At 47.2% G+C, this 26,965-nt stretch overlaps 1 protein-coding gene across 5 annotated transcripts in view; it reads right to left on the reverse strand.

The window, feature by feature from the left end:
• The window catches only part of RUNX2 (RUNX family transcription factor 2), a 201,910-nt gene that overhangs the window by 117,442 nt on the left and 57,503 nt on the right, over nt 1-26,965 (reverse strand). For all 5 annotated transcript variants that reach the window (XM_072332918.1, XM_072332919.1, XM_072332923.1 and 2 more), the window contains 2 exons: nt 22,431-22,587; nt 16,408-16,512 (listed from right to left, as the gene is read on the reverse strand). In XM_072332918.1, the coding sequence (XP_072189019.1) occupies nt 16,408-16,512; nt 22,431-22,587 (262 nt within the window). The remainder of the gene's footprint in view (nt 1-16,407; nt 16,513-22,430; nt 22,588-26,965) is intronic.

Below are 26,965 nucleotides of genomic sequence, written 5' to 3' on the forward strand. Positions count from 1 at the left end.
CAGTGATTCCACTTGTCTTAAGCCTCTTTTATTGAGGGCTAAGCTAAATCAAACCAACTTACATTTACGGGGGGCCAAGAACACCCACCAGGCAGCTGCTGTGGCTCAGCTGACATGTGGTAAGGCGGACATCCCCTGTAACTTGATAGTGTGTCTAAACCCTGAATTCTTCTCACTATGGACCCAACTGGGGGCTGAAATTAAGAGCAACTTCAGGTCTACCTTCTTTCAGACTGCAGTGGCGCCCAGGTCTAGAGCTAACACTTCACAGTAGGGCAAATTCCACACGTAACATACCGAAGCTGTAAGGATTCTGTATGTTAAATATAAACAGCTTTGTTTGGGTTTAAATATTTGAACATCTGTCGACAGTGTTGTGAGCCTGAATAATAGAAGTACGCTGCTGCACGAGAACCAAATGATGGTAATTATGGAGTGGGAGTGAACTTCATGATGGGCTGTTTCGTAAGCATGCAGACTTACTATATACATATGTATTTATATAGCACAATAAAAGACAATGCAAAGATCTCAATAAGCACAAACAAGAAAAATTTAAATGTTAAAAAGTTGAATAAGTGAGACTGTGGTTAGAAACAAAGCAACAGGCATTTATGCTGCAGTCTTCAACATTTCAACTCTCTCTGCAATGTAAAAACAATGAAAAACAATGGTGTTCTCATGAAAAGGCCAAAATTACAATGCAGAGACTGCTCCTCCCCGCCAGACAGTGGAGTCATTATTACTTCAATGCACAGAGGCTAAGAAGCCATAAAAATATCTGAGCGTGGTGATTACCCTTTTAATTCTGCACATACACACCTTGTTCCATCAAGCTCCTGGCATCAAAGGTTTTCTTTGTGTGCAGGTGTGAAAGATTTGTGTACAAACCAAGGAACTACCTCAGTAGCTGTTCAGTTTGAAGGAGCCCATGAAAGCATCTGACACAACAACCTGAGGGATTCAGGTCTGCTCAGAGCTGGGACTGCTGGGCTCCAGAGCAGCTCCTGCACCCTTTGCACACCCCAGACAGATCCTGACCTTGGTGTGATTCCTCTGGTCTGGATAAATGTTTCCTTGCTGCAGAAGCAGATCTCAATGTCTGCACCTGTACTTTCTATTAGCAGCTGCCACCTGAAACTGTCAAAAGTGTTTTGAGCAATCAGTGTGTAAACGAGCTGCACATCCTGAGCACTGCGAGAGACTTGCTCCAATTTACACCATTCCCACTTCCCAGACTGAGACCCTGTTGCCCCTGCAGGGTTAGCTCTGCCAAGGACCGTGCCCTCGCTGCAGCTCCAGATGGCTGTGATGCAGTTGTATATTCTGGCCAGCAGTCTCAAGGCTGGGGTTAAACAAGCAGTTTGTTCCTCTCTTACATAAGCACCGAAAGACAATACTACATTCGAGCTCATAAAAATATTTTAATTGGTGATGATTTCCAGACAACTATGTCAAAATTAACTCAGAGTTGATGCCCACTCGCTTCAGTTTCATTCATCTGGGTTCAAATTATTTGCTTAAAAGAAGAAACATTTCCTTTTATACACACTTTGGTTTCAACCTCCAAAACCATTGCTAGAAATTAGTCCTAACCACCCAGTCGGCTGCTCAGAAACCGAGCTCAAATCCATCACTTTAATGACATCAATAACAAATACACAGTTTTAAACCCTATTGTGAACAGTGGCATACCGAGGAGCATGTGTAGCTGTCATCTCGTTAGTCGCTAGAAAAACACCAACCAAACCAAAAGAGCCTAACCATGACAAATTATTCAGGAGTTTAACCTGAGACATTAATGAGCGCTAAATGGCTTGTTTTCATGCTCGCTTAAGGAGATTTGTTTCAAGTCCCACCATCCTCCCCTGAACTGTTGCTCCTCGGAGCAGTTCGTTCTTGTCGAGCTGGTTTTCCTGCTGCAGCTCAAGCAGCAGGCTGGGATGTTTGTTTAAGGATGCCATCCACCCCCACCCTCCACATACACCGCACCAGAAAGCTGCTTCCACCTGATAAACTCACCTGATTCACCCCCGCATTCAGAGCTGATAAACGCGTGTGCGCCCGACTGCCACCACGTCAGCAGCCCGTGCAATGATACGGGTATAAAATGAACGTGGGAACAGTGGTTCTGTCTGCATAAGTTTCATCTTTTCACACTATTTGGTTCCCATCTCTCCAGTCTGCACTAGAATACAGCCTCAATTAGCATGAAGCTCCTAAGCACGGAGGAGGAGAGGCTGGAACTCTCCACTCTGTTATTCAGATCTGAGTAAGGGCTGATGTGATGCCAGGCTCCATCCCACAAGGCAGCCTTTACCCCCTGCAACATGTCACCTGAGAGCTACACTGCTCTGAGATCCCAGTGCAGAGCAGGTGTGTGTGCTGGGGGCTTGGAGCTCCTAGGCTGGAAGATGCACCACTTCCCATCTCAAGGGTGGAATCCAATCAAATCCAAATCAAATATGCTTTCATTTATCAAGGGAAACTGAGCCTTTCTAACTCACACAGTGATAACACCTTGTCTGGGAATATACCTCAAAGCCACAACTGCAGGGAACAGACATCATCTTGTGCTTCAGAGACCAAGGGAACATGGTGTCCAGCCTCCACCAATATCAGTAAGCTTGAACATCTGCTTTTTCCTAATGCACCAGCAAATGACACAGGGGCAGGGCTCAGACCAACCGACCTGGAGGTCCTCTCCAGCCTCAACCATTCCATGACTCTGTGAAATGTCACAAAGACACCAGGGGAAGATGATAGACCTGAATGTCTCAGCCGCTGACCTGCCCTCCCACAGCCCTGCCTTACTCATCTGACCACGGAGAAACGGCATTCGGTTTCCAGACGTCAGGAAGGACTGAAGTGGCACTGAGTAAGTGTGCTTTGCTCTCTTTAAAGAGAAGCGTTTCTTCCAGCAGATAGCCTCCGTGCTGCCCTTCCAGACACGTAGGATTTCACTACACGCACTCTGTATCGCCATTTAAACAAAACAAGAGCAGCCTTCCAAAACAGGAGCCGTCTCAAACGCGCTCCAAAAAACTGCATTGTGCTCCAATGTCAAACTATTCTTCAGTCCATATGGGAGATCTCAAGCGTTCGCTGGGTCTGGCTTCACTTTTAATGGAATTTATGTTGGAAAAACCATTTTATTTTGACCAGATTGTTTGATAGGCCAATTCTTTTGTTTTGTTTTTTTTTTCTTCCTTTTAAATTTTGGGCCAAATTTCACTCGGTGGAATCCTCTTTGAAGACACGATCACGTATGCGCAATGGTTCCTTAGTGCACGTGACCCCTAATATCTAATCTCTCCCTAAACTCGCATCCATATAAAAACGTGAAGCTTTCTAATAGCGTCGAGTCGTTCTGCATACTGAATGTAAATGGAGTGAGGGCTCTGGAATTTTTTTAATAACTCGTAAAGTTGGGAAGTTTTCAGCCTGCATTCTGCACGCAGAGCTCGGGGCACACTGAACCAATTTAAAAACGTCAAAGTCGAAAGATACAACCCATAAGTGACAAATTAAAGAGGAAAAGCAAATGACTTTCAGAACGTGCTGCCTTCCACCACGGACCGCTTATGCAGTGCGGCTACTCCGGGGTCAACGTTTTCTGGCAGCAAAAGACAATAAAAAACGCATAAACTCGACTCGCATGGTAAAGCTACTGTATCTGACACAGCACTAAAGCGGAGGCCTAGAGAGGTTACTGAACCCTGGCTCCCAGCTGCATCAATCCCTGCTTTAATCACCCTCCTGACAACGCTTCTCTTTCAGCCCTCAGCTGCTTGGCTCCTCAGGATGAAAACACCAGGAGAGTAAAAGCAGTGGGAAAAAGCTTAAACAAAGTTGTAGCGGGGAGGAAAATAAAACCTCCTGTGAAGGTGCTTTTTGCCCAGTGCTGCAATCTATCTGTCTCCAATAAAAGGCTGATTTAACTTCAGAGTAACCACCCAAAGCCACAGCAGACCACTCACTGCCTGATCCCTGCTGCAGTGACTGACGCTCTGAGAAGCAGCAAGCTCCCTGCAGCACCATGTCTTGCCTTGCATTTTCCTGGAGCATTTCTCACCAGTCTTGCTCTCTCTGAGACCAACCCGGAGCTTGCTGAAAGCATGAGATGCCACGAAGGGCACGGTCCCTCTATTTCATACGGCCCCCAGGGCCAGAAACAGCTTGGTAGCTATACCAGCCCTGCAGGACAGGTAGGACCCCTCCTTTTGCTCCCTATGCACAGACCCTTGTACAAACACACACCTGGCCATCACTTCAACTCCCGCATCACCTAAAACGTAAGAGAGTGCATTTTTTGGACAGGAAGGATTTCCACGCAGGAGCATATTTCAAGCATTAATGGCAATGAAGGATGCTTCTGACCAGCTCGACCAATTTACTGAGCCGAACGCTTATTAAGACAACTCATATCACTGGTTTAACATGGACCGAGCATCTGCAGCATCTCTGAGTCACGCAGATTCAAAGGAGGAGAAGGCAACAAAGAACGAGCCTTGTTTCACCCACTTACATCAGCGTAAACACAATAGCAAAAGTCTGTGCCTCTGGATGCACCTATTACCCAGGTATGCTTTGCTTATTTTCTCAGAAGGGCTGGTAACGTGCCCCGGGTTTTTGCACAGCTCCACACCCTCCCCAGGAGACTCTCAGGTGCCTTTCTTCACATACGCTGCCTACAGCTGGTCCTTAGCAACAACACTGCCTCTTCACTCAGCCCAATGTGGGGCCTGGAGGGTGTCTGCCCCTCACTGAGCCAAAGCAGGCTTGTTCCCCAGTGCACAACCAATTCAGGCCACAGTTTCGCATCTTTCAACATTAATTTCCTATGGTCGTTCTTAAAGACAACTTTGTTTGTTTTCATCCTTAAAAAATCCCTTTCCAGAAGCAAATACAAGCTGACAGCCCTGCTCACGCCACCCATGAGGGGTGCAGCAACCCCAGTGAGTCCGGGCTCTGCACGCCGGGTGCATTGCAAGGGTCACGGTCTGCTGCACAGATCCCTCCCAGCTCGTGCTCTGGGTGTGTTGCAGCCTGTAACGTCTGCACACATCGTGCCAATGGAAATGAAGTGTACGCGCACCAAATGATCTCTCTGAGGAGGCTCAGGGTGGGGAAAGAGAGCCCTGCCAAACGCCGGTGCCTTCAGGCCTTCTAACCCCAACCGCCCTCAGGCTGAGGTGGCCATTGCTGCAGCTCTGCTGAGGCTGGAGCTGCACCGCGCTCTGGCTCTTACTGGAGACAGAACCTTGTTCAGCTCCCTCCCGTTCCCCAGGCAAGGCAATGCTGGGGCTGTGGCAGACCATGAGGAGAGGCTGCCTGCTGCCTGGGTCATCCCCCCACACAACTCCCCTTAAAGCTAATGGGTTGCTCCTTAGTGCTATTTAATAACACTAGATTAAATATGTTAGAGGTGGTGCTGGTAGGAGCGCTACTGTAGTTGCCCAACACTGCAAGTTTTCAGTTGCCTGCAACGTTTGACTGGATTCCATTTTTCTTGCACGAGGGATGGCACATCCCTCCAATTTTGCCCCAGATGGCACAGACGTTCCTGGAAATGAGCCCAGGAGCCTCACAGCACCATAAGCTCACACAGAATAGAAGCTCCCACCACCAATACTTCCCACCAAACCACATTCCTCAGTGCAACATCTACACGTTCCTTGAACACCTCCAGGGATGGTGACCCACCACCTCCCTGGGCAGCCCGTTGCAGCGCCTGACCACTCTTTCAGAGAAGAAATTTTCCCTAATACCCAACCCAGACCTCCTCTGGTGCAACCTGAGGCCGCTGAGGCCATTCCCATTTATCAGCTAAACACTTCCTTTGCAGCTTGACAAAGATTGTAGTTTTTGTAGCATATGCATAAAGTAAGACTTAGGAGCTGCAGAGATCTGCCTTTTTTTCAATATGATTTACTTCTTTTACATCAGCACAATAATATTTATCTGATGTGAGTATCCTCGTGTTACCTACCTTAAAATCCACTCTTTATTCCCTTTTACATCAACTCACGACAGAAAACGCAGCCTCTCATTTTACTTTTTAATGCGGCATGCCATGTATATACCATACACATGTGAGGTGTTTACTTTGTGCCTCATACAAAAGTAAATACGCTTCTCAGAAAGCTTCCTTCACCCTTGAGCTGTGCCTAAAGAACAATCACCCTTATCTGGAGTTTGGGTAGACTGAGTCCTCTCTACTCTCATATCTGTCTATAATAAAGAATCACTACAAAGCAGATGCTATCAGGTTTCTCTTTTGGTGCCATCTGCGTCTTTCTGGAATGGTAAAGATCAAGAAGCGCGAAATTAAACACACAGGTTGATAAGCATGCATACAAGCAAAGCACAGATCCTACAGGAATACAGAATCAGAGTGCCCTTCCTGTGCTGCAAGTCTGCAGTCCCAGTTCTCAAGGATGCTCATCACTGTGGCTCTTATCACGGGCAATGAATACTACTGCATGAGATCCCTTCAAGTCAGCGGTAAGCATACCCCGGGCTCATTCTTCCAAAGCAAAAGATAAAGGTTAATTAAACCGTCTGTCTCTGTCATGAAGCTGAGGAGGCTGCCATATAAAAGCCAAACTGCTGCTGAGCTTCAGGAGGGCCACAGCCTCTGGGAGAGGAGCAGTAACAAGCACACCAGCGTGAGGAAAAGCAGCGCTTCACACCGGGGTGTACCTTTCTGCAGACTGCCAGGGAGTTTCAACCAAGCAGGCATGGAGGAGGAAAACATGAAAGGCTGCACGCTGGTTAGTTATGTTTGACATGGAGGGGCTCACCTACATCCTCAGTTGTGATAAACTTCAAAGTGCAGCCCTTCAATGCGACTATTGAAAAAAACAGGCTTTAAAGTCCCCTTTCAAGCTGTTGATAGAATAACATTCACCTCTAGAGATCCACACGACAGGGTACGCGGGGTGGGATAAATCAGCTGATAAACATGCCTGTCTTACTCTTTTGACCATAATGTGCTGGAGATGATGAACTACAACATCATATCTAGCTCTTGGACAACTGCACTTGAGGAGAACCAATTCACCCTGAGACTCGTTGCAAATTGTATATGTCTCTCTACAAAAATGACTTTTATTTGGACAGTTTAGTTGACAAAACACGGAATAAATTACACTAACAGCTCTATCACTGAACCTTCCTCTGCATTCAGCACTTCCTTCTACAAACGTGGTAGTTTTGTTATAGCGTGTTGTTGTTACAATTGTTCAAAGATACCAAAAAAAGACGAGTTATGAGTAGACCCATAGCTCTGATCATCAAAGCAAAGAACATCCAGTGTGAAAATAACAACAACAAAAAAACAACAAAGAAGTTCAACAAATATAAAGTTTATGATAATCAGAGACCCCAGGAATGAAAAATCATGTTATTCATAATTTAGTTAGTGTTCTAGAAGCCTGGAACCAGCCTGGTTGCTCTTCGTATGTGTATGGTGCTTAATGAATTCACTAGATGAGTAGAATGAATTGCAGCATATTGTTGTCCAAGAACATGAGTCAGAGTCAGGGTCCCACACAAATGCAGGATGCATGCCCAGAGAAGTTGTGGATGCCTCACCCCTGGAAGTGCTCAAGGCTAGGATAGATGGGGCTTTGGGCAAACTCATCCAGTGAGTAGCATCCGTGCCTGTGTTAGGAGTGGTAGAAACAGATGTTCTTTGAGGTCCCTTCCAACTCAAACCACTCTATGATCCTATAATATATATGCAGTCCTTACACCCTCAGTATTTTTAACCAATGTTTTGCTGGACCCAGGCTGCCCAGAGAGACTGTGGATGCCCCGTCCATCCCTGGAGATGTTCAAGGCCAGGCTGGATGGGGCTCTGGGCAGCCTGGGCTGTTATTCAATGTAGAGGTTGGCGGCCCTGCATGTAGCAGGTGGGTTGGAACTTGATGACCCTTGGGGTCCCTTCTAATCCAAGCCACCCTATGATTCTATGATTCTATGATCTCAATTTTCAGAAGACACCAAGTAGTTGTGAATATCCTTCACTTTCAATGGTCAAACTCGGGATTTCTCACCCCTTTCACCACTCCCATTTAACAATGGGCTTCTCTTGGAAATTTAATCAAGGATTTACCATATGTAAACAAACAAACCTGGCACAACAAAAGTACCTGCAAATACTCCTTCCCAAGAAGACTCTGTAACAATAGGAACATCTCAAGCATAACTATCTGCCTCTCTTAGACGTATGAATTGATACTCTGGAATATAACGAGACACGGCACTGTTTCTAGCAAATTAAATTACAGGAGCAACTGCTGGCTTCACCCATTTCTTCCACAGTGCATTTCTGTGGTGTTTGTGCAGGTGATGATTTCCTTGTAGAGCTCCAAGCACATGAAATAAAACATCACCAACTGCCTCCGACTGCACAGGACATTTAAGACCATACCTACTACTTTGGGAGTCCAGGAATAGGCAATTATGTGAAGATTTAAGGAAGCAGACAACTAATTGGCATTACTCACATGGATTACAGACAGGCACAAAACAGATTCTTTACCTGTAAGTGCACTGATTAATAGCTATTTGGCATCCAGAATTGAAATTAGCAGGGCTACTACAGAAACGAGGTATTATAGAGTGGGAGTAAAGTTCACAAAGCCTGTGAGAGAGTCTGAAGAGTGATGAAGGTGAAAAGCATTTACGCCGGCAATAATCAGGTAAAAGGGTTTGCCTCTGCGCACTGTGGGAAAGATCACATCTCAGCAACAAGGGGGAATAGGCAGAGTGTAAGTCTGGATAAGGAAAGAACTATTAATACACTCTGATGTGAACAAGGAACATTGGAACATTATATTTTCCCATGTCAGGAATGCCTTTAAATACGTTCCCCAATATTCTTTGTAGATAACACCTCTAAGATGGATTGTAATCTCCACACTGTTTCCTATGCAGCTGCAATATTTTAGTTAGGGTGAGAATCTTACTGAATGCTATGCCCAGAGCTAAATAACACGAGTTTTAATCTGAACAGTTCACACAAGGCAAGCTGAATAGGACCTGAGCAGTATTTGTCTGCCTGAATCCTGCAGAAGAGGTAAGTGATGCAGATAGCATCATTTTTGAAGATGTCTGTATTGCACTCATTATGGCAGCTGTACAGATACTTCAAAGTCAGCTTTAAACAAATCCTTACATAATCAGAAGTGTAGCGTGGACAGTTCACTGCTCATCAAAAGTCAAACCATCCACCCGGGAAGCTGGGCAAGTGGTTAATGCATGCTGAGCTCCGCATCTGCAGCCATCGCTGGGCTACCTGCCTTAAAGTGAGCCCAGGTTATCTGAATTTAATAGCAGTGCTTTGTACACCCTACGACTGTAATATCTCACCATTCCATCTGGCTTCAGCCATTTCAAAAACAGGGTACCTAGTCTAGGCTCGTCATCTAGCCTCCATTTATAATCAATGGAGAGGGACGGACACCCCTCAAGGGCAATTAATTCCACTTTAAGATAGGTATTAAGATAGGTGGGATGAATCACTCCCTGCAAGTGCCTGTGTCTTTCTGTTGAGTACAAGGGAAACCTACTCGACGTGTCTAGTTTTTGGAGAGCTGAAAGCCATCCTCAGTCAGTAGTGACCACCATTTCTCAGGGCAGTGACAACACTGTGCTCAGAGCAGTGGTTACTGTACATGAGACACAAAGTCATGGATCTGAGCAGACAAATACATCGAGGGAGCCAGCTTTCCTTTCCTTCAAAAGGGGAAGGACATAGGAGATGCCACATGGAAATGTGGGAGAAAGAAAGCAACAAGCTAAAAGCATTTCAAAAGTGAAGGTGTACAAGTGTTTAAGTCCTCCTAAAGGAAAGTAAGGAACAAAGTCTTGCAAAAGCTACTTCAGTGCCTCTTTATACCTTCTGCCTCCACAGTACCTGTATGAGGTAGGCTCACAGACTTTCAAAACCTGCTTTCACTGTTCCTTTCATCATAGCTGCGCCATATGGAGGTAAGAGCTCACTCACTCTTATTGCTGGATTCATTTGCTTCCTTAGAATTCCTCTTCCCAACTATGTTTTAATGGAGGATGCAAGCAAGCCTTTCTTATAATAGGAGCATGCAGCACAATGGAATCGCGATTTTATTTGTGGCTTGGACAGACCTTTTGAATACGAACAGCAATAGCTGCAATGTATCAAAACCCACCATAACGGTTATCCTGCATGCCAAACGTACTAGGACTAGGCTGTTTTGAAGCAGTGCTCTGCCTACAGAAGAATGGAAATGATCTGTTTTCAGTTGACAAATACAAACCACTGCTTTTGGTGAGCACATCTTAGGGAATGGTTTTACACTCAGACTTGCCCACTTATTTTACATAATCCTCTAACAACCTTTTCCCTCTCATTCTAATAGGGAATCCATGCCCGGTTGCCACCACAACAATGTCCTCTTACGGTGAGAGTCAGCCTGTGTCCCACGGAACACTCAGCTTTCAGAACTGCTCATGGTTAATTCCAGCAGTGACTGAACTATCGCTGCCCCATCTCACCCAATGAGATCTCACCCATAAGAGGGGTGGCCAGCAGGGGCAGGGAGGTGACTGTCCTTCTCTGCTTTGCCCTTGTGAGGCCCCATCTGCAGTGCTGTGTCCAGGTCAGGAGCCCCAATACAAGAAAGACAGGGAGCTGTTGGAGAGGGTCTAGAGGAGGCCACAAAGATGCTCAGAGGGCTGCAGCACCTCCCCTACAAAGAAAGGCTGAGGGAGCTGGGCTTGTTCAGAATGGAGAAGAGAAGGCTGCGGGGTGAGCTCAGTGCAGCCTGCCAGGACCTGAAGGGAGCCTACAGACAGGAGGGGAGTCAACTCTTTACAACAGTAAATACCAGCACAAGGGGAAATGGTTTAGAGTTGAAGGAGGGAAGACTGAGGTTGGATGTCAGGGAGAAGTTCTTTTCTCTGAGAGTGGTGAGGTGCTGGAACAGCTGCCCAGAGAGGCTGTGGATGCCCCGTCCATCCCTGGAGATGTTGAAGGCCAGGTTTCATGGGGCCCTGGGCAGCCTGGGCTGGTATTCAATGTAGAGGTTGGTGGCCCTGCCTGTGTCAGAGGGTTTGGAGCTTGATGATGCCTGAAGTCCATCCCAAGCCATTCTGTATTTGTATCTGGGTCCCATGCCTATCCCAGATATACATCTGTACCACTGGCACAGGTACGACCTGCCACATTCTATGAAGGGCTCCATCCCACCCCCACAGTCGCTCACTGTCTCTGCAAACACTCCGGAGCTCTTCTCCAGACTGGAATTAATAAGATTTTCTCAAATCGCACATTAGCAAAAATGAACCAACAGCAAACAGCACCGAGTCTGGGATTTACGCTGCAAAAAGAGCCTGGTGCCACACATCTGTAATCAGAGAGGAAGGCCCTTAGTGGGGAGCTGGGGCCCACAATGCTCAGCCAAGCATCCGTACCGCTCTGCACCACACAGATTCTCAGAGCAGAGAACTCAACCCCTGCAGCACCGCCACCACAAACAGTTCTTCGGCTGTCTTATTTCGGCCTCATTTCTTACAAAGGCATATTGTAATGCAAACATTGAACTTTGCAGAGTCATTCAGAACAGTTTACAAACCACTGCAACGCCGCCCACTGCGCCTCACTTCACTCCCAGCAATGCTGCTGGAGATCCGGCCCGGCCCCGCTGACTGCACTAGTGATGTATTGCTGGGAGAGACACCAGCACAGCTCTCCTAAGCTTGGCTTAGATGAAAACTCGGGACTTTTTCATAGTACCTTGGAGTATTTAGCACTGAGTTCAATTGAAACCTCCTCGCTGTGCCCAAGCTCATACAGATGAACACTTCCATGCTCAGTTTCTGCAATGCTACTGTTTGCAAAAACTGCTTTGCTTTGCTATGCGCGGAGTACAACAAGCTTGTAAGATCTCCCCTTCTCCAGCCTATACCTCCCTGTGCTGCACAAACTCACCACGGTGAACAAAAGCTCAAGGTATTCTCGGGAAGGAAGGGGCTGGTGGTTGGGTTTCTGAAGGCAAGCCAGCCAGTATTCTAAGCTGGGGACACACAGCGTGTTTTAACTGCTGCGCTAATGCTGCGTAAAGAGATGTTAAGGATCTGGCTCCTTGCTGTAGCATGCCGTGTGTCCCTGAATAAAATTACTGCCATGCAGGCTGTTAGGGAAGGAATGCGTAAACAGACAATGTATCCTTGCATCAGTTCCACCAAATGTTGCACAACACGAATGCCTCTCGATGTGTCATTTCCTGCTTGGCCACCGGCCCAGCTCCCGACAGTCAGTCAACGTGAAAAAAAAAATGATGATAAAAAAAAAAATAATAAAGTAAAATAAAGAAAGAAGGAAAGAAGGAAAGAAAACAAAAACAAAGGAAGAAAAAAAGAAAGAAAAAAGAAAATCCTGACAGATTTAAAGCTGCTCTGCTCACAAGCACATTCCATCAGCCCCGGCCTTTTCCCTCCACCCTCTGCCTTTGAAAGGAGAGAGAGAGAACTTCCTAAACGCTGTTATGGTTTTAAGTCTAGGAATCTCAAACATCTCCATGGCTTATCTGCGCTCTGTAGCCACACGGTTAACACAGCGGCTGACCAGCAGCTCCTGCTTGATTCTGCTGTCTTTGGTAGCATGCACAGACAACAAGGCACTGTTTGCTCATACCTTTCACCGTGGGTGCACCTTACCAGCTACGGCAGCAGGGAAATATTGGGGAGCTGAATGAAATGTAGTGGTTTGTTCCTTTTGAAACCAGCAACCCTAAACTCGGAGGGACTTTTCTATATGTGCTCATACACTAAATTGCTCACAGTGATTTTGGAGACTATCTTTGATTAGAGATGAAGTCTTTGGAAGCTGGGCAAAATATAAAAACACAGACAGTCCCCCAGCAAAAAGCAGACAAGGAGGAGGACTCGTCTCCTGCTCTCAGGGGCTGCTGTGGAAGGACAAACCATCAGCTCACAGAATCACAGAAACCCAGAATGGTTGGGCTGGAAGGGACCTCAAGGATCACGAAGCTCCAACCCCCCACCACAGGCAGGGCCACCAACCTCCACACTGAATACCAGCCCAGGCTGCTCAGGGCCCCATCCAACCTGGCCTTGAACACCTGCAGGGATGGACGGTGCCTATTGAAATATTTAAAGATAATAGCAGAGAGGTAAGGCTGTGAGCTTCTACAAGCAAATGTTTAGCTCACATTGAAGAACCTGACTTCCTGAAGCATCCAAAATCCCAACTGGAGTCACTGCATGCCATGACTGCTCAGCACGCTTCATGTCAGCCTCTGGACGGCTGGGATATCTGTCATGGGATCTCTGTTGCTCCTTCTGCTGCTGGAAAACACGCCAGCATTTGTTTGCTGGAGCCAACTTGCCAACAGAAGGTCAAAGTGCCTTGCCTATAAACAAGCCTTACAAATTCACGATCTGAAGCATGATGTCATGTCTTAAAATGATAAGCTGGCAACAAAGTAAATGACATTTTGTAGAGACGTGCATAATTTTATGTTTACGCTACTGAGAATGAAGGTTCTAATAAGTCATCGGTTGTGTTCCTTTAAAGGGAAGTTTTATAACTGAGATGAATCACAACTGCAAGAGATCAAAGTCAGAAAACATCAATGATGCCATGGGGTACTTTTTAATCTCGTAATGAATGATGATCATGTGCTCTTATGAAGTTGGTCCAACTGCCAACGCCAGATGTGTATATTAAGAGAAAAGTTGTTTGTGATGTGACAGCTCTGGTTGAGCTGCCAGAGAGAGAAGAAAACGAGGAGAACATGCCCGAGATGTCTGAGTGAAATACAGATCCCGGCAGAGAGGGGCACTATTGGCCGATACATAATTTGTTAAGAGAAACACATTTGCTATCAGATCCACTCGTTGGCTTGAATTCCTCACTGCCCCCAACCACCTCATTTTCCTCCTGCAATGTAAATGCCAGATACACTTCTGGAGTGATCACCACCGAACAGCAATAAATCTGCACGAGCAGGGGAGCTCCCAGAATGAGCAGAACTTCAGTGAAACTCCCACGGTACTTCTGAGCTACATGAATGACTAGTCAGCCAGGAGACACCACTGCCTCCAAAGCACCCAACTGCAATGACAGAACCTGCAGAACCAAGCTGACCCCAGGGCAGAGCTCCACCATGGAGCTGAAATTCTTACATCTGAGGCCTCTTAAAAGGGGCTTTCTTAATGAACAAATAAAGACAGAAAGGAAGATTCAATTACTCCGTCTAGGTTACGAAAACTGACTTTCTAAGTTACAGAGCATCCCTCACTACAGCTGAAATCCATGGCAATAGCAAATAAGGGTCATGTATAGAGGCCAGCTAAACAACTCAGGCAGAACCCAGAGATCACACAGCTATGTTAACACAGTCTCACTTTGAATTCACAAATTGCCAGCACAGCTTAGTCCCCATTGGTCCCCATCACAGGACCAGCCAAACCTTCCCTCTCTGTTCCACACTGAGCAGCCAACTCTGTTAGCTGCAGCGTTTTCAATCTACTCCACTCCATCACTGCGTTTGTTGTCTGCGCTCTGAGATTTGCTCTGCAGATGCCTCAGTCCCCAGGAGCAGCCTCCAAATGGGAACAGCCAAATGATAACCCCTGGTTTTTACACTCTGAGTACAGTTTGAAGCAGGCAACAGTTTGAACATTAAAAAGAGCACTGCTCCAGCAAGACAGGGGCAGCACAACAAAAATCCCCTTGCTGTGACTGACAGAAATCTCAGATGTGAGAGGGCAGCAGCCTACCTACCTACAGAATGAAACTGCTCCATAGCTGGTTGCTTTTTCCTACCTGCTGATCTAGGAGAGGAACTAGAGCTGGGCAGCTCTTACAGAAGGCACTTTGCTTTCCCTCTCTCAGTTGTGAAGGAGATGGCACCACAGCATGGATTAGCACGAGAAACACATCGCTGTGTGCAGCCTTCTGCTTCTGCCTCAGTGGTATGCTCAGCAAAACACTCTGAATGCTCCTCACAGGGCTCACTTGTATGTGCAGATCAAAGGCAAAACAATTATTGGAGATGCCTCCACAAAAGGGATATTTTTAATGTGGTTATTCATCAAATAATTCTTAATCTCCAAATGCAATTTAAATGCAGCTATACCTGGTTAATCCAAACAATTTAGGAAGGATCATTCTAGTCAGATTTAGGAAAAACTCCGGAGCTGGCTCAGCACTGCTACCCAGATGGTGTCACACTGATCGCCTTCGAAATGTGCGAGAGAAAGTCAGGCAGAGATCACAGTGGACTGACCAGACTTGCCTGTACCTAAAAGCACTGGACATCCATAGCACTGCTGGAGTGTGGCAAAGCACAACTGTCATCAAGGTGTAGCCACAAATCACTGTTTAGAGATCCCCTTCCAATACTTGAAGAGAGCACATAAACAGGAGGGAGAACGGCTGTTTGTGAGGGTGGGCAGTGATAGGACAAGGGGGAATGGCTTGAAACTGAGACAGGGGAGGTTCAGGTTGGATCTGAGGAGGAAGTTTTTCCCCCAGAGGGTGGTGACGCACTGGAACAGGTTGCCCAAGGAGGCTGTGGATGCCCCATCCCTGCAGGCATTCAAGGCCAGGCTGGATGTGGCTCTGGGCAGCCTGGGCTGCTGGTTGGTGACCTGCACACAGCAGGGGGTTGGAGCTGGATGAGCACTGTGGGCCTGTGCAGCCCAGGCCATTCTGGGATTCTATGATTTTTTATAAGTTAGGAAGGTGTCCAACATGCTGAGGGACAATCTGATCAGCTACGCTGCCATTAAGCACACCTTCTGTGCACAGATAAGAAACAAAGGCCGTGCTGTAGATGCACAGTATTCAGAGCTTTCTTTGGCCCCAGGGGTTCTGTGATGAGTCCACAGCTGAAAATCAATTTCAGGTGTGATAAGATTAACCAGGTGCATTAATTATCTGATGGCAAAAGAATTTAAGGGCAAACAAAAAGGCACTATATGATATATTTTCCTTCTGTGCTAGGACTGATCCTGTGAGATCGACCTCCTATTCTGCTGTAAACGTCTTCATTTGGAAGCTTGCAGGAGCTCAGGGAAGCAGCTTGTTGCAGGACTGCATCTATTATGCCTAAATCAGATTATACATAAATACCGTGGGTTTAGTTCTCATTTACACTGGCAGATAATGTATCAAGACCTTGATGTGAATGAGGATCGGGTTTGGGATTGCCCAAATTCAGCCAAGCACTTCAGCGTGTGTTTAATGCGAGTATGTGTGTGGTCCCATAGGCTCCAAATTAAGCGTGCGCTTACATATTTTCTGACAAAGAAATACATTTCATTTATGGATCTCCGTTAAACAGAATTAAGCAGGCGTAAGTGCAACAGTAAGAGTGTAATACTCACTTCTTGGCTCCCTCGGCCCATCCACCGTAACCTTTATGGCTCTGTGGTATGTAGCGACTTGGGGGGGATTTGTCAGGACAGTTATTGTCAAAGTAAAGCTCTTCCCTACAAAGGGGGAAAAAAAAAGAAACACAACAAGGAGGAATGAGTGATTACAACACGAAAACAGTCACATGCGTGTTCTGTAAAGAATCGGAGACGTTTAAAATTATTCCCTGTCGTTACCACAATCGCGAAAATTAAAAACATAACTGACCATAGGAGTTTTCCTCCCCTTCAGTTTTACTCTACGTCAAGAATATGTCCATGTGTTGACAATCTAAATGTTCCTTATTTAATAATGGGTCATCATGCAACGACAGAACAAAAGTGATTCAGTGCCGAGGACAAGCCAAATTCCTCGCTGTATTGAAAGTGGTGTAAATCCAAAGCGAGGCGGATAATTTAAGAATTTACTCCAGTTTTGCAGCTGCGGGACAGAGAGCAGAATGTGGCCACATGTTATTTACTTCGCACAGCTCCGTCGTGTCGTCGTTTGACTCCAACGAGATGAGGAAAGGCTGCGTGTTCCCCCAGGAGCCATTAGGAGAGGGAATCAGCGTCTCCTGCCCTTCGCGCGCCAGGGCTGACGTGGTGATATCATTATTACGGGAGCACACTTTTCCCCTACATACGACTGTGCGTCTCTCTGTTCAACACTAAGGCAGCCCTCAGCTTTCCAGCGGCGGTGAGAAACCGCAGCGTGCACGCGCTCTTCCCCCGTCAGGCTGCGGCTGTGTTTCTCAAGGCTGGAGCTCACACAGCCGCTGCACCAGAGCATCTGCAGCCCTCGGCTGAAGGAAACCTTGAACACGAGCAGAGGGGCTGAGCCGGGTGAGCTGGGCATGCATTCGCACCAGGCACCGGCCACTGACAGTTGTAATCTGTTAGATATGCAACCGTTAGTCACGTCAGATAATCAGAACTGAAAACTGCTTCGAGACAGGAAAAGGTGGGCGTGCAGCAGTGACTCAATACAACAGTCAGCATCCCAGGCCTGCCTGCTCCTTTCAGCTGCTCCCCCACCAGGCTCTCAAGTACTTTCTTTCTCTCTCCCTGCCTCTCTGTGCATTTCTGCTGCCAGTGCTTTTCCTCTCGTTGAACTCCAAAGACACACATCTTCAACAATATCTAACAGCACAAACTCAGTGCAGGTTTTTCAAGCCTAATACAGAACAGCTTATATAAAAGGCATAATATGGAACAGAACTTGGGCTGTCAGAACTCGTGATTGGTCTTTCTCTCCGGCTCAAGCTGTATTTCTGCCCCAAACCTGACAGACATGCATCATTCGTTACCCGGAGTACAACTTCCAACTGTCCCAGCCCTTTATCTCATAAACTGAAATGAGACGTGGATTCTTTTTAAGGACACACAACAGTCACTTGGAGTAAAGTGCTTTTCCAGGTGTAGCTGTGCTCCGGCTGCACCCTTCGCTCTGCAGGTGGAGGCCAAAAGGTGTAAAGGTGTCGGGCAGCTGAGGTTGGTCTCAGGTACAATGAGGAGGAATGGCTGGAGGCAGCTCCCCCCACGACTGGAAAATGGGTCTGCTCACTCATCTTTTGAGAATGACCACTATGGGACAGTACAGTCGTTTTGCCTGTGTAAGCCATGCCTGTAGGCAGAGCCTGGGATGTGAAGCGACATCCCCACTGAGCACACAGTGCCTACACACTGTCTGTTTAGGTCTGGGGTGTTGCGAGCCCTTTATCCAAGCAGGAATTCAGCCGACTGCCTGACACCCACCAGTTTGCCAGGGATGGAACTTAGGCCTCCATTAGCATCAGCCTATCATGGAAACTAGTTCTGACTCTGAAAACATACCATCACTCAGATCACAGTTACCCATATAAAAGGAGCAGAATACAACTGGCAACCACCAAAGGCGCTAAGGGGATTTTCTGAATGCCTTGGAACAAAGCCTTTGGCCTTATACTGCTACCACTCTCCTGATGTGCCAAATCAGTCTACTGATGGCTAAAAATCAGGCCAACAAAACAATACTATTTTAGAAGGCCCTGTAAAATCATTCCATAGAGAAGCACTGCAAGGTTTTGTATGCTTAAATGCATCTCAACATGATACAGTCGCAAGAAAAAAAAGGCACTCCTTAATACCAACAGCGGCATTTCCACCTGGCCTGTGAGCACTGCTAAATGATCAGCCAGCCTACCTTGGAACAGGTAAGCACCTCATTTGAAAGGGAAATAGGTTTTGTTCCCTAGCTGGTATTCTAACAAACAGAAACGTTAATGAATGAACATTAATGAAGCCCTGCCGCACTCAGTAAAACAAAGCATGGCTTTATAGCGGGCTGATGCACAGCCCGCCAGCACACTCGAGTCCCGGGGCTTTCAAGAAATGATTTACATATTACAGGATTGAGAACAAAATATGTTTTTAAGGTCACACGTTTCAGCGACGCTTCTGCCGCCCCCAGATAGATGGAAGTGACTTCAGAGAGATCCTCCCTCTGCTAGGAAATCCTTTAATGCACTTTTTATCGCCTACCTTTATGCCCTCAGCCGCTTGAACTACCCACTTTTTGCAGCCGACGACTAATTGCGGTCCTCTGTTATTAAATTCCCTCGCCAAGCAGGCATCTGGCACTAATGCCTCCGTGTGTCCAAACTGTGCGTGCTTTGTTATTCACACATGTGAGTCCGGCCGGCAAAAGGAGGAGGAGATGCACATATGTTGAAGTGCAAGGCAAAAAGCAGAAGTCAGTTGGAAAGGGGACTCAGCAGCTTGTGTGTGCTGCGTGTTCTTCAGGCAGGTCCCGATGCGATTAAAGCATCAGGGGACAACAAAATGAAGGTGACCAGAACAGGATGCCCAGGAAGGCTGTGGATGCCCCATCCCTGCAGGCATTCAAGGCCAGGCTGGATGTGGCTCTGGGCAGCCTGGGCTGCTGGTTGGCGACCCTGCACACAGCAGGGGGTTGGAGCTGGATGAGCACTGTGGGCCTTTGCAACTCAGGCCGTTCTATGATCCTATGATCCTGTGCTCACACAGGACAGGCATTCTCTCTTTGCACTGCGGCTCAGCCTTGTAAAAGTGATCTCCTGCCTCTAAACCACAGACAACCAACTTCTGCGTGCATATAAAGAGCTCCGGTTACTTATTCTTACGAGTCCAGAAAGATATTTAAGAGGAATTATGCGAACAAAAACGTGAAGTCAGGGCTCCTGTCAGGAGAGCAGCACAACCGTGGATACGAATCCAGTTACTGCACTGAGCCATGGGAAGCAGGGAAAAAACGTGGGAGAGAAGGCAAAGCGGTAAGCTGATGATTCACCCTCACAATCAAACTGAGAGATACAGAGATCAAAGAGCGAGCTGTTTAGAAAGATGTAAATCTGAAGGCAGGAACAGGTGTGGATTAGTTTCTTGCCACCGAGAAATGATTTCTTTCTTACTTTATTTTTCCTGTTCTACTTCAAGACCCGCACCTACCGCTATGTGCCTCTGTAAGTAGCTTTCTCACTTCTGTTTGCAACTACTGCTTTCTTTCCTGCTATTTTAAGGAGAGTTATAAAAATCTATCAGTAATGATAACTCTTCCTCCTTTCCTCTCTCTCTCCCCCTTCTCTGTTCTAAGTCTGGGAGACAAGTCTGGACCAATTTCTCCATCCTGCCTCTGGCAGCAGAATGCAGCATTTCAGATCCTCCACCGAGTCCCGGCTGCTTCAAAGGCAAAGCCCTACTTTCTTCCGTTAAGATCATAAGAAATATAGGGGGAGGGGGTCAGCTCTGTTTGGACATAATTACACTTCATCAAAAGAAGCTTTCTTCATCTTCCATGCGTGAAAAGTCTGCAAGCAGTTAAGTCTGTCTTTTTTCTTCCTTTTTTTTTTTTTCCTTTTTTTTTTTTTTTTTTAAATATAAAAATTGCTATTTGGGAAACCAGCCAAAACTCAGAAAGCCAATATAGTAAAACAGTGCACACCCTTTGTTTTGCTTTGAAGTCTCTTAAATAAATATGTTGAGGGCTTGAAAAGTACACTATCGCTTTTCCATAGATTCTACCCAGACCGATCAGAGAAAAAACTCTATTCCAGGTTGAACGACCGGTGCCCGAATTCAGAGGCTTTGTGCTTCTATGTGCCCACATCTACACCTACCGAGGTGTCCCAGGCCCTCTGGTTGGTTTCCTATGGGCTAACGAAAAAGCTTTTATCACACATTTCAAATGAAACGGCACATCTCGGATCCTTTCAGCACTGCTGGAGCAGTCACACACTGCTGAACTCCTATGGTAAGGCACTGCTAGCGACCGAGCCAGGGAACCTTCAGACCTCACCCAGCAGCACAGTAACAGAGCAGGCTGGCTTTTCCAAAGGAAGCAAGACAAATGGAAGAGGAAGGCAGCACCGCATCCCAAAGGGCAGCGAAGGCCATATTTATACCGCACCGCTTCTGCAGGAGTTATTCTGTTTTCAAGGTACCCTTTATTACCAATAATTTTCAAGATGTAAAATGATAAAGAGAGCTGTTGGCCAAGTCACTAATATAAAAAATAGCTGCTGTAAGCCACACTGATGGAATCACTATCACAAAACAGCCGTAATTGTAAAAGCATGCAGGCTGACTGAAACTATCGCGGCCTCCGTCCTACGTTTGGTGAGCGTTTTGGGGGGAGAAATAGCCCTAAGATGTACAGCTGCCGTTAAAGTGTGTGACCGTACATTAGCTTTATTACTGATTCTCCACACACACAGTTCAGCTTTTATTTCTTCCTTTCCCTCCACACAGGGCCAGTTTAAAACAGAAATAATTACTGCAAGTATGTAACGCATAAACACAGAGGCTGAATCGATGGCTGATTGATACAACAGATCCCTCTGAGCATTCCTGCACTAAGACTGAAGTGCCAGCTTCCCTCAAGTGGTCATTTCAATCACTACCTCCAATTTTAAAGGCAGCTGCAAGAATCTTGCATTATTTTCAATCTCTCAGAGGTGACAAAGGATTTCTAAGTGCGCTTACAGTGAGAGCGGGGCTGGTCTCTTCTCACTGGTGACAGGACGAGGGGAAATGGCCTCAAGTTGCACCAAGGTAAGTTTAGGTTGGATGTTAGGAAACACCTCTTTACAGAAAGGGTAGTTAAACACTGGAATGGGCTCCTCAGGGAGGTGGTTGAGTTGCTGGCCCTGGATGTGTTTGAGAACCGTTTGGATGCGGTGCTCAGAGATACAATTAGCAGAGGGTTGTTAGAGTTAGGGTACTATGGTTAGGCTGCGGTTGGACTTGATGATCTTTGAGGTCTTTTCCAACCTGAGTAATTCTATGATTCTATGATTCCCAGGTTACAGGATGCTCCTGAACAGCTGGAAGACAATGACAGCACTCTAAATCTCCCCAAAAAATTGGAAGCCGCCCTCCCTGGCATTTAAAGTAAAGGCTGAATTTTGTTCCATCCAAAGCTTACCATCAATTCATATAAGTCAGGCAGGTTACTAACAAGAACAGCGAGGTTTCTGTCTGCGGGTCACACACAAAGGGCAGAGAAGCACCAGAAGGCTTTCTACCAATAGCTGTGAGCTTTCAAAGACCATAACTTAAAACACATGTGATGTGCAACGCTCCTTTAATTCTAGCTCTCCTGCAACAGCTCCAACAGAAGCGTTACTGCTGAAAGGAATCCTTCATCTCTTCTTACTGCGGCCTGAGATGCACTGCCTGACCATAAGAAAACCATCACGAATATCCTTGTTTCCTTCCTCCTCTGCTGCGTGATTAAAATGGGGAACCAAGGTATTCTGTGAATCATTTCTCAAAACCGGTGTTCCAAAAATGAACAAAGACATGGCAGGAAAGCTTTGCAAGGGAGAACACCTCGCTGGGCCGGCAAGTTTGCAAATAAAACAGGCACGTGTGAAAGGCAGGCAGCGATTTATCGACACACGTTTCCTTGTGAAACGAGGCTGATGCTCAGGCCTTCCCTTCAGCCCGCTGTGCCCGCACACAGAGCAGCCACCTACCTCTGCCACTCCTGCCCACAAATCGCAGGTCATTGAATCTGGCCACCTGGTTCTTCATCACAGCAGAAGCGTTTCGCAGCTCTGCAGAGTAGTTCTCGTCGTTCCCAGCCATCACGGTGACCACGGTCCCATCGGGCACTTCTCCTAAGGCCACCACCTGTGAGAAGGGGACAAGAAAGCTCAGCTCGTGACAAAGCGCTCTGCACTTCCTTGCAGTGTGTATCTGCACAGCACTGAGCCTCTGTGCTCCAATTCCAAGGCAGGGGAACAGCAGCTCTGGTTTTTCCTACTATTCATTCAGTCCATCTCCCGACACAAGCATTTTACATTTTATCGTAAGTCCTGCTTGAAATGTCTTTCCGAAAGACTACCGTGCTTGACACTAATAACTGAAGGCTGCACTGTGCTATTCATTAAGTATAAAAGAGTTTGGAATATATAGCATAGAATCACAGAGTAGCCTGGGTTGCACAGGCCCACAGTGCTCATCCAGCTCCAACCCCTGCTGTGTGCAGGGTTACCAACCAGCAGCCCAGGCTGCCCAGAGCCACATCCAGCCTGGTGCATACACAGAGTGTTACACGGCCCAGTGTGCTGTGAAGCATTCCTTCACAGCAATAAAAATCAATGAAAAAAGCATACAAAACCTGAAAGTATTTATAATAGACTGTACTGCCGAAAAGCAGAACTCATCTCACTTAAGAGAAGCATGAAGCAAAGCTGTAATGCCATATAAAACAGGTTATGCCAATGCCTTGCTGCAAGTAACAGCACCCCAAAGTCAAATGGGAATCCTGCCACCAACTGCTGCATCTGCATGGAAAGGCTGCAGCCTGAAGGGACCCGACAGGAACAGGAGAAGCTCTGGGCAGTGTGCTGAGCAGCCCCCATCCCACCTGGCTCTGGCTGCAGTCGGCTCCAGGGGCTGCAAAGGGAGCTGTCAGATCGCAGCTAATCAGCTGCTGAACTCGCACCCCCGGTAAATGGATACGGGCTCAAAGCCGCCTGCAGCGCACTCCCATCTCAGCTTATAGCAGAGCACGTTGTCTCCAGGCAGCCTCGATACGCACATCAACACGCCGGGTACTTGCAATCTATGCTTTCTACACGGCGAGCAATAAACAAACAAACAAGAATCCCTTGAACTCCAGAAATGCAAAGTAGGGCACAGTCCATTGGGGCTGTGGAAGAGGGAGCACAACCACTGCAGCCCCACTCCCTCCTGCTCCCTCCTGCTGCCCAGCAGTGCAGCCAGCAGCCCTCACCCTGGGGCCGGGCAGGGCCGACATCCTCCAAAAAGGCCCTTTGCACACAAACACCCCGTTACTTCTGACAGGTTTCCTTCCCAGCCTCTCCTCCTGCCAGTGCTGTTTGGTTCCACATGTGCTGCCAGGGCATCCCTGCGTGTCCCACCTGCACGAAGCGCATCTCTCTCATTGCAGCTGATGCAATGTCTGAGCTCGGCTCACTGCGAGAGGCGAGCTGAGATCAGGGCTGCAAAGACAGCTGATAAAAGAGCCTCCAGTCATACCAAAAGCTCCTCACTACGTAAAACGTTTGTCACTGTTACACTTTCAGACCTCATTGCCAAGAAGCACCAGAAGGTTACAGCGACAGCACTGCCCAGAACAAAGCTCTGCACGGGGAGTTTGAAACCCAGAGAAATACAAAGCACTGGGAGAATTTTCTGCATGGAAAGACTGCATGAACTTTGATCTGGAAATTTTACACCAGCGTCCATCAGAAATTACTTCAATATTGGTAGGAAAGGGACTGTAAGTGCACAGCAAAGTGGGTACGAGCGAAGCAAAAGAGTAAAGATTAACAGGAGCACAGAGCAGGTTTGTTACCTATTCCTCCAACACAGAAATCTCCACCACTTCAAAATCTACACCACTCCACACAAAGCGACCTGCACATTTGGATGATTAAAACTACGTTGTTCTATCTCTAACCAAAGCCCCAAAAGGCATGAGAGCTGGTGGAGGGCACGGAGTAAAACCAAACTAACCCTTACAGGTTGAAGACAGCCATGCATCTCTTTGCACAACACGATTCCCATCTGGTTAGGAGACCTATTTGCCTGGGATTGGAAATGGCCACACTACGTCTCCTATGCTGGAAGTGACAGAAACATTGCACAGGAGCAGGCACAAGCAAAAACCTTGTTCTGAACAAAGCTGCAGTACCTGTTGCACAGACACTGATCTCTATCGCTCCAAGAACTCCTCTTGCACAGCAGTGAATTCAAAGAGCCTCTGAATCTCAGCTGTCTGGGACTTGAGAATGTCTCTTCTGGAGATATTGCCAAAAGAGCATCTGATACTATTAAAAATATTATAATGTTCTATAACTTGAAACAGAAAAACTGATTTGCACGACTTCTTTTTTTTATTATTATTATTTGTTTAAAAATATACATCTGGGCTGGCAGTTTATACAGCAGGTTGCAGCTTGAAGCTATTTAAAACAGCTGAGTTATAAACTCTGAAAACTGGGGTTTGGAGTGGAAATGCTGACAGCCCCTGAACTACTGCTGTGCTACTGGGAGAGGTCTCACACCTCACGGCTGGTCTCCTGCCTTCCTTCTGCCCACTGCAGTGCTCTGCTGTTATCAGCGCCGGGTGGGATCACAGCCAGCAGCCACCCCAACACCCAGCAGGGCACTGCATCCTTACAGCCACCCTAATAAGGCACTGCATCCTTAAAGCCACCGCAATAAGGCACTGCATCCTTAAAGCCCCCCCAATAAGGCACTGCAACCTTACAACCACGTCAATAAAGCACTGCAACCTTACAGCCACCCCAATAAGGCACTGCAACCTCAAAGCCACCCCAATAAGGCACTGCATCCTTACAGCCACCCCAATAAGGTACTGCATCCTTACAGACACCCCAACAGGGCACTGCAACCTTACAACCGCCCCAATAAAGCACTGCAACCTTACAGCCACCCCAATAAGGCACTGCAACCTTACAGCCACCCCAGCACCCAGCAAGGTGGGTCTTCATGGCCTTCAGAAAGTCAAAAGAGAGCCAAATCCCGACGGCTACAGCCAACAAAAGGCTATTGCACATCACAAAGGGAACAGGATTGGGTGCACAGTGCCCATTTCTGTGCCGCCCGGGCACTGCAATGTGTTCAGTGCAGTACCAGCAGGCACAGTTTGCACGGCCAACCTCACCAACCGCTCCGTGAGCCCCATGCAGACTCCCTCCCCGCAGCGTGTAAATATTAATACTGAAAACTCAAACGTGACGCTCAGCCAACGTTATTTCACAAAATGATAATCAAACCCAGCGCTGTTTATTGCACACTTCCTTCCCCGCCTGTGATTTATATCTAACTTCTTTCTTTTTTTTTTTAAATTAAAACAGTGCTACATCCCGAGCACTTTTTAACTGGCGAGCTCTGCGAGAGAATTATGGCGCACTTAACGCACCACTCAAAACATTATCATCAACATATTATTTATTGCCAATAAAACTTCAAAAACTGTGTTGTCTGTGAGCCATTTTACTTTCAAGTTTCTGCCTAGCTGAGATTCCTATAGCCCGAATCTGTCTTTCTTTTTTTTTGCAGTGTTTTAGAGAGAATTGCCATTCTGCTGTAGCGCAGCAAGTGTTTCGCTGCAGCTTCTTTGGTCTGAAAGCAGCGGGCAGCTGCAGGAAAGCTGCACTGACAAATGAGATTCAAGTTTAAAACCTGTCCGATGGGTCCCAACCATCATTTTGCTGTGCAGAAAGACTTATCAGTGCCTGTTGCTGTATGGTACTCCTGCTCCTTGCTCACACCTTCTGCCTTGATTGCACACAGTGTGGCCTTGTCGGCCTCCACCAGGAAACAAGGGCATCCAGACACGGTGTATCTTAAGAGCATCTTGTCTGCTGCATGTGACAGCTCAGAGCTGAAGGGACAGCTCAGCACATCCACAAACCTCCCACATCCACACCTGCCTGCAGCCCCACACACTGCCCAAACATCAGAACCTATGAGCACAAACACGCCGGGATGCGCTTTCGCTCTTTCTAAACCCTTTTATCACACGTACTGGAATAACATCCGAAATACCACTCAGCTGAGCTCCACTGCCTTCCTGCATTGAGCTGGGACTGCACGCTCCGGGTGGCTGCAGGGCAGGGGCACACTCAGCCTTTTCAAACGGAAGCAGAAATACAGAAGCAATAACACAGAGCCCTCACGTTACTTCTATAGGAAGGAACTACGACGCTGAGCTCACCTACAAGCAAATTAATTACAACTGCGATCCTGGGAGGCTTCTCCTCACACCAGGAATCAGAGCCAAGCTCTGACCTGAGCCTCATAGACTGGAGGCACCCCGTAACCTGGTGGCACCCCATAGGCCCCACAGCACCTGCAGACCCAGTGGCAGAAGACACCCCACTCTCTGCTATTTCCACCCAAGCACAAAGCAGGCCCCACGCGGGGTAACTGCAGCCCCAAACCCATCAGGTCTCTCCCCCTCTGCCAGCATCTCTACTCCCTCTACCAGCAAAGTGCCACCAGCACACCA

The sequence above is a fragment of the Excalfactoria chinensis genome, chromosome 3 (assembly GCF_039878825.1).
Source record: "Excalfactoria chinensis isolate bCotChi1 chromosome 3, bCotChi1.hap2, whole genome shotgun sequence".
Classification (NCBI taxonomy): domain Eukaryota; kingdom Metazoa; phylum Chordata; class Aves; order Galliformes; family Phasianidae; genus Excalfactoria; species Excalfactoria chinensis.